Genomic DNA, 17,420 nt, shown 5'->3' on the forward strand with positions numbered 1-17,420 from the left:
AAAGACTGTTGCCAGTCTAACCTGATTGAATAGTTTGAGGAAGTGAGGAGGTAGATTGATGAGGGTAGTGCAGTTGATGTGGTCTACATGGATTTTAGCAGGGCTTCTGATAAAGTCCCATATGACAGACTGGTTTTAAAAAAGCCCTCGGGATCCAGGAGAATGTTGCAAGCTGAATACAAATTTGGTTTAATGGCAGGAAACAAACAGTAATTGTTAACATGTGTGTTTATGACTAGAAAGCTATTTCCAGTAGGATTCAGCAAGGATCAGTATGAGGTTCCCCTGCTTTTTGTGGTGCTATTAATGATCTGGATATAAAAGTTACGAACAAGTCAGTAAGTAGCTGGCAAATTCTTGACATGTGGCGGATAGTGAGGATAGATGGAGACTGGTCAGTTGGGCAGAAAAGTAGCAAATGGAATTCAAACAGGAGAATTAGGTGGTGATGTATTTAGGGAGGTCAAACAAGATAAAGGAATACACAAGTACTGTTGAATATTGAGGTGCAGAGGAAGTTGGGGACTTTCAAGTCAATGTCCACAGATCTCTGCAGGTCAATAAAGTGGTCAAGGCAGACAGAACGCTTAACATTATTAACCACTTTACAAAACAGAACAGCAGGGATACTATGCTGGGACTGTGTTAGTCATTAGTTAGGCCACAACTTGAATAGTTAGTGCAGTTCTGGTCACCTCATTAAAGAATGGATGTGTGCTTTTTATTCACTCATGAGATGTGGGTATTGTTGGCTGGCCAACATTTATTGCCTGTCTCTAGTTGTCTTTGAGAAGGTGGTGACGAATTGCTGCAGTCCATATACTGTAAACCCACACTGCCCTTAGGGAGGGAATTCTACGATTTTGACCTAGCGACCGTGAACGAATGGTGATTTATTTCCAAGTCAAGGACAGTGAGTCGTTTGGAGGGGAATCTGCACGTGGTGGTGTTCCCATCTATCTGCTGCCCTTTGCTTCTAGATGGTAGCAGTCATCGGTTTGGAAGGTGCTGTCTAAGGATCTTTTACGAATTTCTGCAATGGATCTTGTAGATAGTACAGGGCTGCTACAGTGTCAGTGATGGAGAGAGTGGATGTGCTGCCGATAAAGTGATTGCTTTGTTGTGCACAGTGTAAAACTTCGAGTGATGTTGGAGCTACACCCATGCAGGCAAATGGGGAGTGTTCCATCACACTCCTGGACTTGTGCCTTGTAGATGCTTGATAGACTTTGGGGAGTCAGCTGATGGGTTACTCACTGCAGCATTCCTAGCTGCATTGCAACTGTGATATTGCAAGAACTGTGGAAAAAAAAACAGGGAAGGCCTCAGGAGTGGGACTGGAAAAAGTAGGTTGGAAGGGCCTATTTATCTTGACAGGTAGGTCAGTGATCGGGGGCACAGATTTAAAGTGATTGGTAATAAGATTAGAGTGGGGATGAGGTAAAACTTTTCTCCTTCAGGCAGTGGTCAGATTCTGCACCCCTCTCCTGGAGTAGTGAGGCAGTAACCCTCAAATCATTTAAAACAAAAAAAAGTGCCTGCATATGCGCTTCAAGAGCTGTAACCTAAAAGGCTTTGGAAATGCATGTTACCAGACAAACATTGTGAAGTGGGATTAGGTCAGCTGCCTCATCTTTCATTAGGTGCAAGCATGATGGATCAAGTGGCATTTTTCAGTGCCATAAACTTGCTATAATTCCATGATTCATCTGCACTTCTGATTATTTTTTGAATAATCATGTTTCCAGATTTTTAATTTAATTATAAGTCGCATGAAAGCTTGAGACATGTTACAAGGCAAGTCAGCCTTTGGACTGCAAAACTATTTCTTGACTGACTGCCGCAAACTAGAAATTTGGCAGTTATTGCAAGTTTGTGATTTTAAATGGTAGAACATTGACTGAACAGCTTAGAAACAGGCAGACAAATGGCAGAATATAACAACTTCTAAGTATCATCTTAATGCATCATAAAATACAAGGATTTTTTTTTGAAAGACAAGCAATTGAAAACCGAGCGCTCTTTCCTTTTGGAATCAAAATCTGCAATGATCTCCTGCTTTCAAGGACTAGCCTAGTAAAGGCAGTGTCAGATATTGTCTTCGAATTAAAAACATCGTAGTTGAATCACAAGCAAAAATCTTTGGTGCCATCTAGAGGTCAAATTATTGTTAGCTATCCACTGCTTCGAGGAGGACAAGGTCAGAAATCACAACACCAGATTATAGTCTAATAGGTTGATTTAAAAACACAAACTTTCGGTGCCTCCGAGGGCTTGTGTTTTCAAATAAACCTTTTGAACTATAACCTGAAGTGGTATGATTTCTGACCTTGTCCATCCCAGTCCAACACCAGCACCTCCACATCAGGAAGGACAACTATTCATCATAGGTTAGAAGCATAGAATCCCTACAGTGTGGAAACAGGCTCTTCAGCCCAACAAGTCCACACTGACCCTCAGAACATCCCACCCAGACCCATCCCCCTAATCTATACATCCCTGAACACTATGGGCAATTTAGCATGGCCAATCCACCTAGCCTGGACATCTTTGGACTGTGGGGGGTCCAAAGTTCAGTGTTGGGAGTTTCTGATTCAAAGCCACTGAACAAACAACTATCTTGATTTATAGTTCTCTGGGTACATGGGGCAAGATGTCCCATAAAATAACAGAATTCAGAAATCAGGATTTGCTGTTTTTTCATTTCTTCTCTGCTGCTGCCTTATCATTTAAAGTGCTGCAACTCAAGGCAGTGAGTTACATGAACAAGTAGTCACCGTTTTGAACGACTGGGAGGAGTTTGCTTACAGTCATTATGATCAATGCTACCGCATTTCAGGGGAAACTTGAGTGTCGATAACAAATTCCCACCGGAATGTTGGCCTTCTGAGAAGTGAACAAACAAGATCTCATAGGGAATTTGTGGCCATCTAAAACCAGTTGATCTTGCAAGACACTTGGCTAAATTCTTGTGTAGTTGATTTTAAAAGAAACTCCTCTAAACTTATGAAAACAGGGACAGATAGACCATTTGGCCCCTTGAGTCTGCTCTACCACTTAATAATGTGTGGCCAATGTGTTTGTGTTCGAATTCCACATTCCCATCTAACCCCCGATCTACCTTTGATTCGTCTGCTTTATAAGAATATACTTCAAAAATATTTAATGAGCCAGCCTCCATAACCTTGAGTAAGAGTTTCAAAGTCTCACAATCCTCAAAAAAAAATTCTTCTCATCTCCGTTCTGGAAGAGCAACCCTAATTTTCAAACAATGTTCTGAATTCATCCACAAGAGGAAATATCCTTTTTACTTCCAACTTGTCAAGACCATTCAGGATCTGATACACTTCAACCAAGTCACCTCTCACTCTTCTAAACTCTCATGGAAACAAGATCAACCTGTCCAATCTTTCCCAAGACAACTTGCTCATTTAAGGCATCAATGAAGCAAACCTCTGAACAGCCTCCAATGTAGTGAGATCCTTACTTAAATAAAGAGACCAAAGCTGAACTCAGTATTCAAGTTGTGGTCTCTCCAATGCCTTTATATCAAAAACGTAACATTCTTATTTTTACATTCAATGCCTCTTGGGGAAAATAAAAGGACAGCTTTCCATTAACCTTCTTGATTATGTGTTGTACTTGCACACTATTTGAGACTCATGCACCCAAGCCACCCAAAGCCATGTGCAGCCCAGAATCCTGTAGTCATTTACCCTTTCAGTAATCTGTTTTTTTCATTCCTCCTGTCAAATGAGCAACTCAACATTTGCCCACGCAATACTCCATCTGCCAGGTCTTTGCCCACTCACTCAATCTATCTATAGCATCCTGCGGCCTCACGTCTTCTTCACAAACCTTCCTATTTACTTCGGTGCCATCTTTGAATTTAACTAGCATGCCTCCGCTCACTTCATCCAAGTCATTGATGTAAATTATAAAAAGTTGAGGCCCCGCAGATTCCTGTGGGACTTCATTGGTCACATTCTGCCCAATCAGATAAAGAATCATTTATGTATATTTGGACATCTAGCAGTCAATCTTCGATTCAGGCTAATATGCTAGCCCCTATGCTTAAGCTTTTACTTTCCATAATAACCATTGATGTGGCACCTTATCAAACGCCTTCTGGAAATCCAAGGGCTGTATGTCTGCAGACTCCCATTTCATCCATAGTGCACGTTTATCCTTCAAAGCATTCCAATAATTCACTGAATGATTTTCCTTTAATGAAACTATGCTGTCTTTTCTTAATTACCTTGAGTTTTTCTTAAGTGCACAGCTAGAATTTCTTTGATGATCAATTTGAACATCTTCCCTAAGACAGGCCCAAAAGGTAACTGGCTGATGGTTTAAAATACCAGTCACAGGTCCAATCTTCTCCCAAACTGGTTGCAAACTTCAATCATTCTTGCATTTATTCAACAGTTCTTGCAATTATTTTGGAGGATGCAGCATTATTGATAGAATTTCTCCAGTTTTTGGATGATACACTGTTCAAGTCTCAGTACAGTACAGTAATGCAATGAGGAAAACTGCTCTGTAGAGCAGAACATTGTTGACTTGTAGTGGCCTTTGTCAAATATGTTGCTATAGTTTGCCTCCAAACTTGACCTAACAGCTAATCAGGTGTTGGACCATTTAATCAACGAGTGCCTTTTAAGAGAGATGGCTGTCAAAGAGAAAAGTTTGCAACATCCTCAAGAGTCTCTTGGTGGCAGAATATTTGATTCACCAGATTGACCAAGAATTATGTCAGGTCAACATTCAAGGAAAAGACCAAATTTCTTGCACGTGGAAGTGAACAGATCAAGTGTGGCTGCAAACCCTGTACAAAGTGGGCAAAGACTCTGCAGGTATCCCCACGCTGTAGCTGATGTATATCAATGAGTTGGTTCAGACTTTAACACAGACAATGGAGGTTAAATAGTTTTCTCTACCAAGTGGCACAAGTCATGAAATAAAAGGGACTTTTATGACAATTCAATGGACAGGGGCAATGTGAATACTAAACTTGTCTAGAATTTGACACAGACACTAATGACAGAAGGGTATTTTTGGAGCTGGAAGGAGGTTTGTAGTGGAGCTCCCCAGAGATCAGTATTGGGCAACATTCTCCTCAGGCTTCTGGTTCCGGAAGCTGCTGCTGTGCACGGACCTCGGGAGAAACATGGGTAGAGGGACCCTAGCCTTTCTGGATTATAAATTATCTAAAACTTGGGGTGCAGGACACAGTTTCAAATTTTTGTAGAAAACACAAAATTTGGGAGATTTGGAAACAGAGATTTTCAAAAGAGCACTGACATTGTGGAGTGGATGGATAGATAAGGTTCAGTGTGGAGAATTGCGTAGTGATGTGCATTTATACAAAGAACATGGAGAGAAAATATGAAAAGATACTATTCTAAAAGGTGTGAAGGAGCAGAAAAGACCTGGGAATTTTTGGAAATGTATGGTAAGATAGGACAAGGCAGCACGGTTTCGTCAAAGGGAGGTCATGCCCGACAAATCTGTTAGAATCCTTTGAAGAGATAACAAGCAAGTCAGACAAAGGAGAGCCAGTAGACATGATCTAATTTGATTTTTGGAAGGACTCTGACAAGGTGCCATACTGAAGGCTGCTAAATAAGAACCCCTGGTGTTATAAGCAAGGAATTGGCATAGATAGGGGATTAGCTTAATGGCAGATAGCAGTGGACATAAAAGGGGTCTTTTTCAGGATAGCAGTCAGTGACTGGTAGAGTTCTTTAGGCGTCCGTGTTTGGACCACAACTATTCAGGTTATACATTAACAATCTGGACCAAGGAACGGAGGGCATTATTACTCAGTTTACAGATGACACAAAGATAGGTGGAGGGACAGGAAGTGTTGAGGAAGTGGGGTGGCTGCAGAAGAGTTTGCACAGGCTAGGAGAATGGGCAAAGAACTGGTAGATGGAACATACGTGGGAAGGTGTTAGGTTGTGCACTCGGTAGGAAGAAGAGGCATAGACATTTTTCTAAATGGGGAAAGACTAGAAATCTGAAGCACAACGGGACTTCAGAGTCCTAGTTTTAGACTCTCTTAAAGTTAACGTGCAGGCTCAATTGGCAGTTAGGAAGGCAAATGCAATTTCAACATTCATTTCAAGTGGGCGAGAATACAACAGCATAAATGCACTGGGCTGTAGACTCTGGTAAGACTGCATTTGGTATACTGTGAGCAGTTTTGGGCCCCATCTATAAGCAAGGAAGGAAGTGCTGGCCTTGGAGGAGGTTCACAAGCATGATCCCAGGGCTGAGGGGCTTGTCATACAAGGAGCAGTTGAGGACTCTCGGTCTGTACTCAATGGAGTGTAGAAGAGGCAGGTGGGGGAGAATCAGATTGAAACTTAGAATACTGAAAGGCCTGGATAGAGTGGACGTGGAGAAATGTTTCTACTGGTGGGAAAGACTAGGACGCGAAGGCACAGTCTCAGACTCAGACTTAAGGGACGAATCTTAAGAATGAAGAGGAGGAGGAATTTCTTCAAGAATAATCCTTAGGCAGCCCCTTTCATCACACTCAAACTGTCCACACTTGCTCTCTACCTTCTCTCTAACTCTCCTGGGCCTCCCCCAAACTTCTGGCTAAGACACTGTCCCGGACTCAGGAATTTCGAATTTGCCGACTGCTTGTCATTCCAGTGCTGGGTATCACTAGCGATTGTAGTGTCAAGGATTACCAAGCTGCTGGTCAATCAGATGTGCCTGAAACACTGGAGGGTGCTTATATATTCTATAAAATCCTTTAAAGTGATCCACATATCTTTTGTCCAACAAATTTTGAGACTGACTCAAGACATTTGACAATACAGCATTTTTTTTGTTAAAAAATAAGATTTTGAAACCAGATAGTGGATATAAATTAGAAAATTAAAAAGGATTTCAACAATATTACACCTGTTGCTTGCTTCACATTTCTTATCCAGGTCCTGGTTTTTAAATCTTGAAGCATGCGTCTTTCAAGCATTAGTCATGTGAAAATTTCTCAAATATTTGCAAAATCCCATCATAAAGATTTCTAGAGTTTGCTTTGAATGATACATTCCGCCTGCCCCCACCCCTCCCCAACAGAGGAAAAAACAAGTAGCCAATTAGAATATTCTTCAAGCTCATTGCTGTTTAATAAACTGTAGAAGCATAATAGAAGTATTCTGAATAAGGAGCTCTAAACACACAATGATAGATATAATCTGCTGTGGTGATAATATAGTAACAAAGCCTTCAGCCACCTATTCTCCACTGGAATTCTAGCCTAAACCTCTCACCCTCATGATTTCCCCAAGCCTCTAGTTTTCTAAAAAATCCAATCTCTGAACAAACATTTAGTTATCTAACTCCCCACCCTACCCCCAAATCACCCCTTTCTCCATTCTATACCTTCCCTGTTCACTCCGTTTTCTCCACTCTTTTGATTTGAAGTAGATTTGGATGCTCTTTGCATTGAAGGCAATTCTAAAATGCAAGATACAGTTCTTTCACTTGCATTTACTTTGATGTATGTTGATGTTGGTCCTAGATTGGTAAGGGAATTAAATCAGAAACAAACAACCACAGTACTTAAACATAAACTGTGTACGCTAACTCAATGTGATAATGACAGCTCAGAAATATATCCAAGCTGTTTCAGCCTATCACAATTGGAATTCACTGTCTAAACAAAAACAATTAAGTAAATAGCAGGCAAAACAAATACGTAGAACAGATTAGAGTTGACTGCTAACTGAGTTTTAAGTCGTTCTATGAAAAAAAACTTCTGAATGAATACACATTTTACAAATACACGAAACTTACTCATTCCAGAACACTCTCTGTCACCATCCCATACATTCAGAACTGCATATCCAGTCAACAGTAAATTGATCAGGCTTTGGCTGAAAAAGACAAAAAAAAAATTCAAGATTCCAAAAGAAAGTGGATAAATAAGACAGGGAAGCAAACAATGCTAGTACTACTGTTTCATCACTGCCTACTCCTACCCAAACTCGCAAAAAAATGATAGGGGTAGTTTGGAAGCTATACATTGTACATGTTTCTTTCTTTACTATAGTACGTGCTAAATGTACTCTCTTTTAAATATGAAAATTTCAACTTGGGCTTAATTATTACAGGATCAAAATGTGCAAGAAAATAAAAGGTGGATGCTCTTGATGAAATATAGATTTCATTAAATTTAAGCAGAATCAAACAATTTCTCAATTTCTTTTGGAGTACTCTGACCAGCCTAAGTGAATTTATAAACGCATAACCTATGTAGTTGAGGAAATTAAACCAATGGGCTTGGCAGTTAAGCCCTTTCTAAATAATTTCTGATTACCTGGCATTGGATGGTTATTTGGATAGAAGCAGAATGCAAGGATATGGTATAAAAGGCAGAAGACTGACACTAGGCAATAGTGCTGATACAGGCGGAATGGGCCAAATGAGTTCCTGGTCTGCCATAACAAATCTGATATTCTGTGATGAACCCAAGATTAAAAAGCAAAAACATCCTCCCATTCCTTAAAAATGCAAAATGCCAGGATATGCATTGGCGATGACAAACCATAATACAAATACGTAGCTGTAGATGGGTGTCCAAAGAGCACCCCAAAATGTCATTCCAATCTTCATTAAGCAAATATTCAAGAATGTCTAAAAAAAAAGTAAAAGAATACGGCAGCATTCACAGACCTACAAACAAATTTAGCTGGTCACCCCATCAGCCATCTTCCATTTATTAGCAAAATGACCAGTCAACAGTGCCATCAATGTTTGTTCTCCAATAACTTGGTTATTGGTGCTTTCTTAACAATCTGCTCATTGGATTTGGGAGTTGTTTGCTAAGCCAGCATTTATCACAGATCCCTAATTTTCCTGGAGAAGATGGTGGCGAACTGCCCTCAAACCTCTGCAGTCCTTGGGGTGTAGGGATACCCCTGGTGCTGTAAGGAACAGAGCTCCAGGATTTAGACTCAGCAGTGAAGGAATAGTAATGCAGTTCTAAGTCAGGATGGTGTGTGGCTTGGAGGGGAACTTGAAGGTGGTGGTACTCCCATTTATCTGCTGCTCTTGTAGATGGCAAAGGCTGCTGGTGCTCAATGTGCTATTGGAGGTGCCTTGGTGAGTCATTGTAGTGCATATTATAAATGGTACACACTGCTGCTGCTGCTGCGAATCAGTGATGAAAGGAGTAGAAGGCTGGCAATGGAGTGCCAATTAAGCAGGCTGCTTTGTCCTGGATGATGTCAATCTTCTTGAGTGTTGCTGGAGTTGCACTCATCCAGGCAAGTAGACAGCATTCCACTATACTCCTGACTTGTACCTTGAAAATGGCAGACAGGCTTTGGGAAGGTCGCTACAGAATTCTAGTCTCTGACTGCATTTGAAGACACAGTATATATGAATCTTGTCTAGTTCAACTTCCTAGTTAGTGGAAATCTCTAGGATGTCAATAGTGGAGGATTTAGCTATGGTGATGCCATTGAATGTCAAGGGGCAACAGATTCTGTTTTGTTGGAAATGGGTCATCGCCTGTTACTTAAGTGGCATGCAACATCTATGTCACACAAGCTTCATGGAGCTTGACACCCTCTAAACGGGGCAATTTGCTAAATCGACAAACCCACCAGTGGATTTCATACCTATCCCCTTTAGTACAGGCATGCCTGTACTTACAAAACATATTACCTACACAGAACAGCTATATTATGAGAATACCATCAACAAGTTCTCTTCATAGTCATTCAATACCCTAACCTGGAGATACACTGCTATACCTTCAATGGGTCAGAAACAATTGCTTGCAATTACCTTCCTAATCTAATTATGCCAACACCACAAACATAGCAGTGGTTTAAGGAGGTGTCCATTAATACCTTCGCATGACAGATTAAGGACAAAAAAAATGTAGCCCTGCCACTGTCGCTCAGAATAAAAAGCAGCACAGCAGATCAACAGTCAGACAGCAGAGGTACAAGGAAGATCTGGTGAGATAGTGAATGCATGGATTGATGTCAGGGCAGTGCACAGGCACAAAGCAAGTTATGGGCCGGAGAAGATGCTGCAATAATTTTTCCTTACAAATATCAGATTACTGCCTCGACTGTTTTCCCAGACACTTCCTAAACTGACCACCACCTAACGGGATGGGATGGGATGGGATGGAATACACAAAAAACAGTGCCTACTCTTGATAACACTTGTGTCACTCCTGGCTACTTCTACAGGATAGTCAAAGCTACCTTAGTCAAGAAAATACTTCACTAATTTTACAATACATTAAAAATTGGCATTTGTGCAAAACGGATGAGAAACTACCTTCCATGACCATATACAGGATCAATTAGAGGTTCAGCTGCATCTTCAATTTCATTTCTAATATTTGCAATGCCCTAGAAGAAAAAAGAATGTAATTCAACTTAGAAAATAAAGCAATACATTTGTAAATTGGAAAACAAAGATTTAGTGCCAAAACTAACCCACTCATTGCTTGTAAATGAATTGACAATCTTCCAACAGCAATCATAATAAACTAAGGCAACAAATACTGCCAGTCTCAATCAATTACTTAAAAATATACAAGTTTGAAAATAAGTTAATAACTAGTTTACACTTAGTTCAAATACAAGGTGACATTTTATCAAATAATCATCCATTACATGCAAAATTTGCCATGGAATAATTTAAACTAGTTCACCTGGCCTTTGCTTAATATAAAGTGAGGAACTGCAGCAAACCAACCTTTGTTAAAATTACAGAATAGAGAAAAAGCAGGACTCCAAATCGATTCTTCCAAGTTGAATACTGTTCCAAAATTGCCTCTCTCAGTTCAGTTAGAGTTGCATATGTACGTTTTCTGAAAAATGGTTCAAAGACTATTCAAAAACTTAAAATTTAAGTTCTACTTAAAATTCATAGTACAGAAGTTATTATTTTCAGTAATGAGGCTTAAATACTATGAACAAGCAGATGCACAGGTCACTGGCTATCTCGAGTTTATATTCACTAATCTTGTTACAGGCTTTAAAAGAAATTGAATATCAAAGCACACGGTTTTCACCATGAATAATTTTGAATGCTTGAAATTATTACAACTCAAAGTTCTTACAGCTGCATGAGAAAAACTTAAGGGTATGAGAAGGCTAAACAACAGGTGAAGAAAAGAAGCTAGTTTAGACAAAATTGAAGATCTAAAAACCAAGTGATGGAAGCAAAATCAAGTAAGGCAACCGAGAGCATAAATCTGCAATATAATTTGGGAGTTAAATTCTTTGTTATTCATTCTAATTCTAGTCTTGAATTCTTAATTTCAAATTAGTAGATCGTAAAGGAACATTTATTTTTAAAATAACTCTGGAATGGTCAGAAATAAGTTGAAATAATGCTATATTATGATAAATTGCTTAAAATTCATTCAGTGCTAGGTACTTATCACATAAATTGGAAATGCTCGTAAACACACCAGAGAAGCCTTTAAAAACATTTGCAAGGCTGTAAGTTACATGTTAAAAAAGCATTTTTTTTTTTTTTTACAATTCTGAAGGTGGCTCCCTGTAGATCAATACTGCCATAACATTTTCCTGTTAAATGTTAAGAGTCCTGAGCAATGATCTAAATTAACACGCGTCATTTCTAAACAATATGCTCCCAGCAGATTTTTTAAAATTTAATTAAAATGAGTAATGGAGAGAGAACATGAACACAAGACCTTCCTTTCCTATAGCACTGAACTAGCATTAAAGATGGGATGAAAACTTTTGGCCTTCAGAATTTAGAAAGATAGCAGCTTAACTATAGCAGAGATACAAGTGAATTTAAGATCAAGAAAGTTGGTAAAGTTACTGGGAAAATGCTAACTGGAAACAAGTTGGATAAATAATTTTTCAGCCTTCCCTGGAGTATTCTTTACATCAATACAGTGGGACATCAACCCAACAGCTGTGCTGAAGACAGGTTATTTAAAAGGGTGAATTGTACTTCTGTTTGCATATTAATTCTGGTCCATTAATAGCTGCCTTTAAGAAAAAAGGCCCAGATATTCCAGACTTTACTTACAAGCCAAACTCCAGAAACATTTCAAGTTGCCAAGTGCTCCAAATTGCTGCCATTTGACTTATTTGATTTATTATAAGGTCTTGTATATATTACTGCTTGTTTCAAGACACTTTATAAAAAGCTGACAAAAAAAAAATTCTGAAATCCAGGCCCACTCTGGATAATTAATAATCGCCTAAAGCAGTCAGAATGTAGATGAACAACCCAAAACAGAATGTGTAGAATTTTTAAAAGCATACAAAAGATTGTATTTCTTGCATAAACAAGAGTCTCAGCTAGTTTCATTTAACTTGTGTTAATTTTAATATACCTTTTATAATGCACATTAAAAGCTTATGCAAATACAAGCACATCCATTTAGCTAAGATGCACAGAAGCAAAACATTCCCATCGAAAACAACGTAGATACACAGGTAACCATAAAACAAAAGCAAAAGCACAAGCACAATCAAGGTGGCATTTTGCAAGTTTCCTCAAATAAAAAACTGGAGCTAATGACCCTTTCCTCTCTCTTCCCAAATATCAAGACTTAAATTACTTTTCTAGACTTTATGAAGACTCCACTCAACGTTGATTCAAAAGGTTTCAGAGCATCTCAAACAATACTTAAAATATTTCAACCTGGACATAGCTTTCATGATAAAATTGGAAAGATTTCCCCATTTAACCCCTCATGTTAAATTTTCCTCACCGATCACCGCTGGCATTTAAAGTTAACTGTTTGCAACAATTCTTCCCAACCCTCACTGTTTCCCTTAACAAGTAAGGCAGGTGAGAGCTCATTTTCAGAGTAAAAGCATCCAATTTGAGAGTTAAACAAGGCTTGAAGATTCATATGCTTTAACTCAAGTGAGGAGACTCCAGGAAAACAAATGCCTTGAAAGAACTTCTTAAATTTAAAGTTTCCAGATGGGAAGAAGAAAAGTTGGGTGGTTTGGATTGGTTCTGGGAGAACTAATGTTGACTGGGTCGGTATTAGAGTAAATCTGTGATGGCATTTTCGGTAGTTCTAGGACTGCTTTGTTTTGTGGTTAAAAGTATAAGTTGCCCATAAAGATTGTGTTAGTCAGCAGTGCTTCTAGTTTGTTTGTCATAGCAAATGTGTTCAGCTGTGAAATCTTAAATCATCATTTCAACTATTAACTAGAAACTTGAATTTATTTAAAAAGTCATCAGTTTCAAGGACAAATTCCAAAATTCATATTTTAATGCAAATTCTGAACTAGTTATACAAATGTGAAATAGTTTCAAATTTTTTTAGCTTAGTAAAATAAATTAAAGAGTCAATATAATTTTGAAACAACTTTACAAAAAATAAATGAATACATTCCAAGATGACTACATTTTAAACCTTCCCCAACATCTATTTTTGCAAGACAAAGTAAATTAAGTTACACAAAAGGTTATTAACCAGATGGAAGGTTTGTCTGAACAGGGACAAATCAATAAAAATTTTGTCCATACAGACAAGCAAGTTCACAGACATAAATTTTCATAGGCTATGCCCATTTACTAGATCACAATCTGGGCGGCAACAGAGTGGTGTTAGAATTGGGTTTAGTGGCTCCGGGATAGGAACAGAGTCCATACTGCATATGGCAACGCAGTTACCTCTGCTGGAAATGCAAGTATTTGGACATGAGTAGCAGGCAACACCAAGTCAAGGGTCACACAAGGTTATTAGCACAAGATATTAGAACCATGTTCCAGCACAGAGCCAACAGCTTCATAAGGAGGGGAGAACACTGATTTAAGAAAAAAAAATATCAGGCGGTACATGAATAATTATTTTATCATATGAAAAAGTTTCCTAGTAGCAGTGAATTACTTACTGAATCAGTGCATGAAATCTCTCAGAGCCAAGCTCCTCTGCAGCCAAGGCAGCTATACATAAAACCAGATACTTTTCAGCACCACAAACAGCAATAAAACAAAAGATTATATGTTGCAAAGCTCTATTACAAAGCATTTAGTATTAAAGGTTAACAGACATTAATAATCAGCTGTTTATAATTTATTTAATTTAACAAAAGTATTAATAAACACTTATGGCACTAGCTCGGCATTTAAGCCATCACACGATTATTTCAACCAAGCTCTAAATCTAATACTGTTGTTGACAGCTACAAAAAAATTGACAGGATTACAAAAATACTTTCAACTTTTAAAAAATATGCACAAACCTACATTCATTCAAAGTAACTAATTATTAAGCAGAATAGGTATCACTCACATTTAAATTAATACACAAGGATACTTTAAATTTAATATTGTGTATTAAAGTGATGTGTCGGTATTGGGTGCAAAGTTTATCAGAGATTAGAATCATCACGTCTAACAGTATAACACTAATAATCTGGGCAATATAAAAACTTAATCAGTACATCAGAACTAAGCTTGACTTAAATGTCAACAACTTCATACTAAATTTAACAATTTTAACATCCTGACAGCCCAAGCCATTTTACAAAAGCCATTTTAAACAAAAAGTATGATGCTCAGACACTCATGGACATATTAGCTGATCAAAACTTTGGTCAAAGGGATAGATTATTAGGGCAGTATTAAATATGTCCATTCTGGCAAGTAGGTTCTGTAGCCTGTATGCATCAAAATTGTTCCAAACTGAAATACCTAATCACAAAATGCACAATCTTTTGGGAGGGAAGACATTTAGCTGAAGGGATCACAGCTGAAAAGGTCAGCAATTCATACCAACATTCATTGGTGCATCACAGTAGAAACAAAACCAAAGTATGGTCTCTATCCTCCGCACAGCAGAGGGTATGCCCATCACCTCCCCAGGCAAAAACCTTTAAACGATCAAAAAGCCAGAGTTATTTCTTACAAATATAAAATAGGAATGGGGTCACAAAAGCCTGCTCAGTCTTCACAGGTGTGAATTTTGATTTTCAGATATGAATTTGGGTGGGAGGAACAGTAATATCTGTAGAGAAACCCATTTATGCATGAATGACAGGCTTGAAGCTAAGGTGCAGAACTTCTTCACACAAAATTCACACATTAGTGCCTTCAGAACAGATGACATGAAAGCAGAGCTGGCAAAAAAGTGAACTGGCAAATCAGATTTAGGGGTAGGAATATACAGAATAGATACACCCAATGAGTAAGAAAATTTCCATGGGGAAGACCCACCAGCTGTGGTCAACTGTAAAAGTTAAAGACAGTATCAAAAGTAAGAATATAATTATGGAGAGGTATGTGGCAGGTCAGATGAGGAGATGGTATACAAGAAACAGCAAAAAAGATGGTGAAAAGTTAAGTACCAGAGAAAGCTAGCTAGAAATATAAAGAGTTAAAAGTTTCCATGGCTGTTTTAAAAAAATGTCAAAGTGAGCAATGGTCCTGTGCAAAATGACACTGAACAGTTAACAACAGAAAACAATAAAGATGGCAGATGAATCGAACAGGTTTGTTGGATCACAAAGCAATACATTCTGGATCATTTGCCAAAACAGTTTATGATTCCAGGATCATCCTGAAATGCAAGAAAGGTACACCAAGCTGTTTTTCTGTACTGCTTCCATTTACTTAAAGCACCTCATTCTTCTACTCTCACTTGACATGGGCAAGCAGCTCATTAACTTGATCACCAAGCCCTAAACAATCTGATCAGCTGCCTCTACTGGGTCCCTTCCTTCCACTAACCTATCACACTAAACATTCTCAAATTTCACCCTACCCTAACCTTATAATTGCACCTTTCTCCAGTATCTTTCTCTCAACTCCCTTCATGCCTTCTCAGCTCAGCCTATGTATATGACTCACCTCCTGTTCGTCTAACTTATTCCCATTAAATTGCTGATCAACTATAATGCCCTTACAGCCCCCAATATTAACTGATATCGTTAACAGTGCCATTTCATCGGGTACTGTTCCTGTCCTCTTCAAATTTGCTGTTGCGCTTCTATTTAACAAGAGTGGACAGGCTCCTCAATTCCCCAAATTTGAATACGTCACCTGTGAACGCTCTTTCCTATTTAAAGGATTTGAAAAAGCTGCTTCCCAAATCAATGCTCACCTTTCTCAATATTCGATGGTTGAATCCCTCCAATTAGGTTTCTTCTCTATCATGACATAAGAACTCAAAATTCACAAATGACATCCTATGTCTCAGTGACCTATGTCTCATCCTTCTTGACCTATCTGCAGTCCTTGACATTGTTGATCATAGTATCTTCTAATAGCATTCAGCTGGTTCTGCCCTTAGAACCTTCTTATCGGCATAAGTATAACCAGTTAAACACTGAAAACTATTCCAATATATTCCTCACTGGGCCTGCCCATCAGACCCTCAACAAAATGAGGTCATTCGAAATTCCATCCTTGCAAGTTGTGCTGTCACCACCTGGTCAGGCAACACTTCAGTTTTAAAATACATGTCCTTAACCTCAGGCACCTTCAAGACCTCACTCATGCTCATCTCTAATTTCATCCAGCCCCACAATCCACCTTCACTCATGTACATTAGACCTTTTGTGCATCCACAATTTTGATCATTCCATCATTGACCAGCTATCAAGGGCCACAAGCTCTAGAATTTCCTCTCCAACTCTACCCTCTTTCAAGATGCTTCTTCAAATTTATCACAATGACACAGGCATTGGGGCATGTGCCTGACCCTGGGTTGTTGTCACACGTGGTGAGAGAACAAAGGTAGGAAGTGGTGGGGATTGGTCAGTGAGGTGGGAAGAGCAGTTAGCTGGGAGATCAGATAGACAGAGCGGATAGGTGCACTCACCTATCACCATCCCACCTACCTTCCCCAGCCCCACCCCTACCCTCCTCTCTATTTATTTCTGAGCTCCCTTCCCCCTCCCCCATTTCTGAAGAAGGGTTCCAACCTGAAATAACAAGGTGCAGAGCTGGACGAACACAGCAGGCCAAGCAGCATCATAGGAGCAGAAAGGCTGACGCTTCAGGCCTAGACCCTTCATCAGAAAAGGAGGAGGGGAAGGGGGTTCTGAAATAAATAGGGAGAGAGGGGGAGGCGGATAGAAGATGGATAGAGGAGAGGATAGGTGGAGGGGAACCAAACAGGTCGAAGAGGCGGGGATGGAGCCAGTAAAGGTGAGTGTAGGTGGGGAGTTAGGGAGGGGATAGGTCAGTCCAGGGAGGACGGACAGGTCAAGGGGGCGGGATGAGGTTAGTAGGTAGGAGATGGGGGTGCGGCTTGAGGTGGGAGGAGGGGATAGGTGGGAGGGAGAACAGGTTAGGGAGGTGGGGACGAGCTGGACTGGTTTTGGGATGCGGTAGGGGGAGGGGAGATTTTGAAGCTTGCGAAAGCCCAATGGTATCAATGTGGATTTCACAAGCTTCAAGATCTCCCCTCCCCCTCCCCC

General features: G+C 39.4%; 1 protein-coding gene across 1 annotated transcript in view; it reads right to left on the reverse strand.

The window, feature by feature from the left end:
- Positions 1 to 17,420, reverse strand: part of mindy3 (MINDY lysine 48 deubiquitinase 3) — a 68,605-nt gene that overhangs the window by 35,753 nt on the left and 15,432 nt on the right. Inside the window, exons 5-8 of the mRNA XM_048607881.1 lie at positions 13,890 to 13,941; positions 10,744 to 10,858; positions 10,321 to 10,394; positions 7,816 to 7,895 (exon numbers count right to left, since the gene is read on the reverse strand). Of these exons, the coding sequence (XP_048463838.1) occupies positions 7,816 to 7,895; positions 10,321 to 10,394; positions 10,744 to 10,858; positions 13,890 to 13,941 (321 nt within the window). The remainder of the gene's footprint in view (positions 1 to 7,815; positions 7,896 to 10,320; positions 10,395 to 10,743; positions 10,859 to 13,889; positions 13,942 to 17,420) is intronic.

Source organism: Rhincodon typus, chromosome 2 (genome assembly GCF_021869965.1).
Source record: "Rhincodon typus isolate 14 chromosome 2, sRhiTyp1.1, whole genome shotgun sequence".
Classification (NCBI taxonomy): Eukaryota; Metazoa; Chordata; class Chondrichthyes; order Orectolobiformes; family Rhincodontidae; genus Rhincodon; species Rhincodon typus.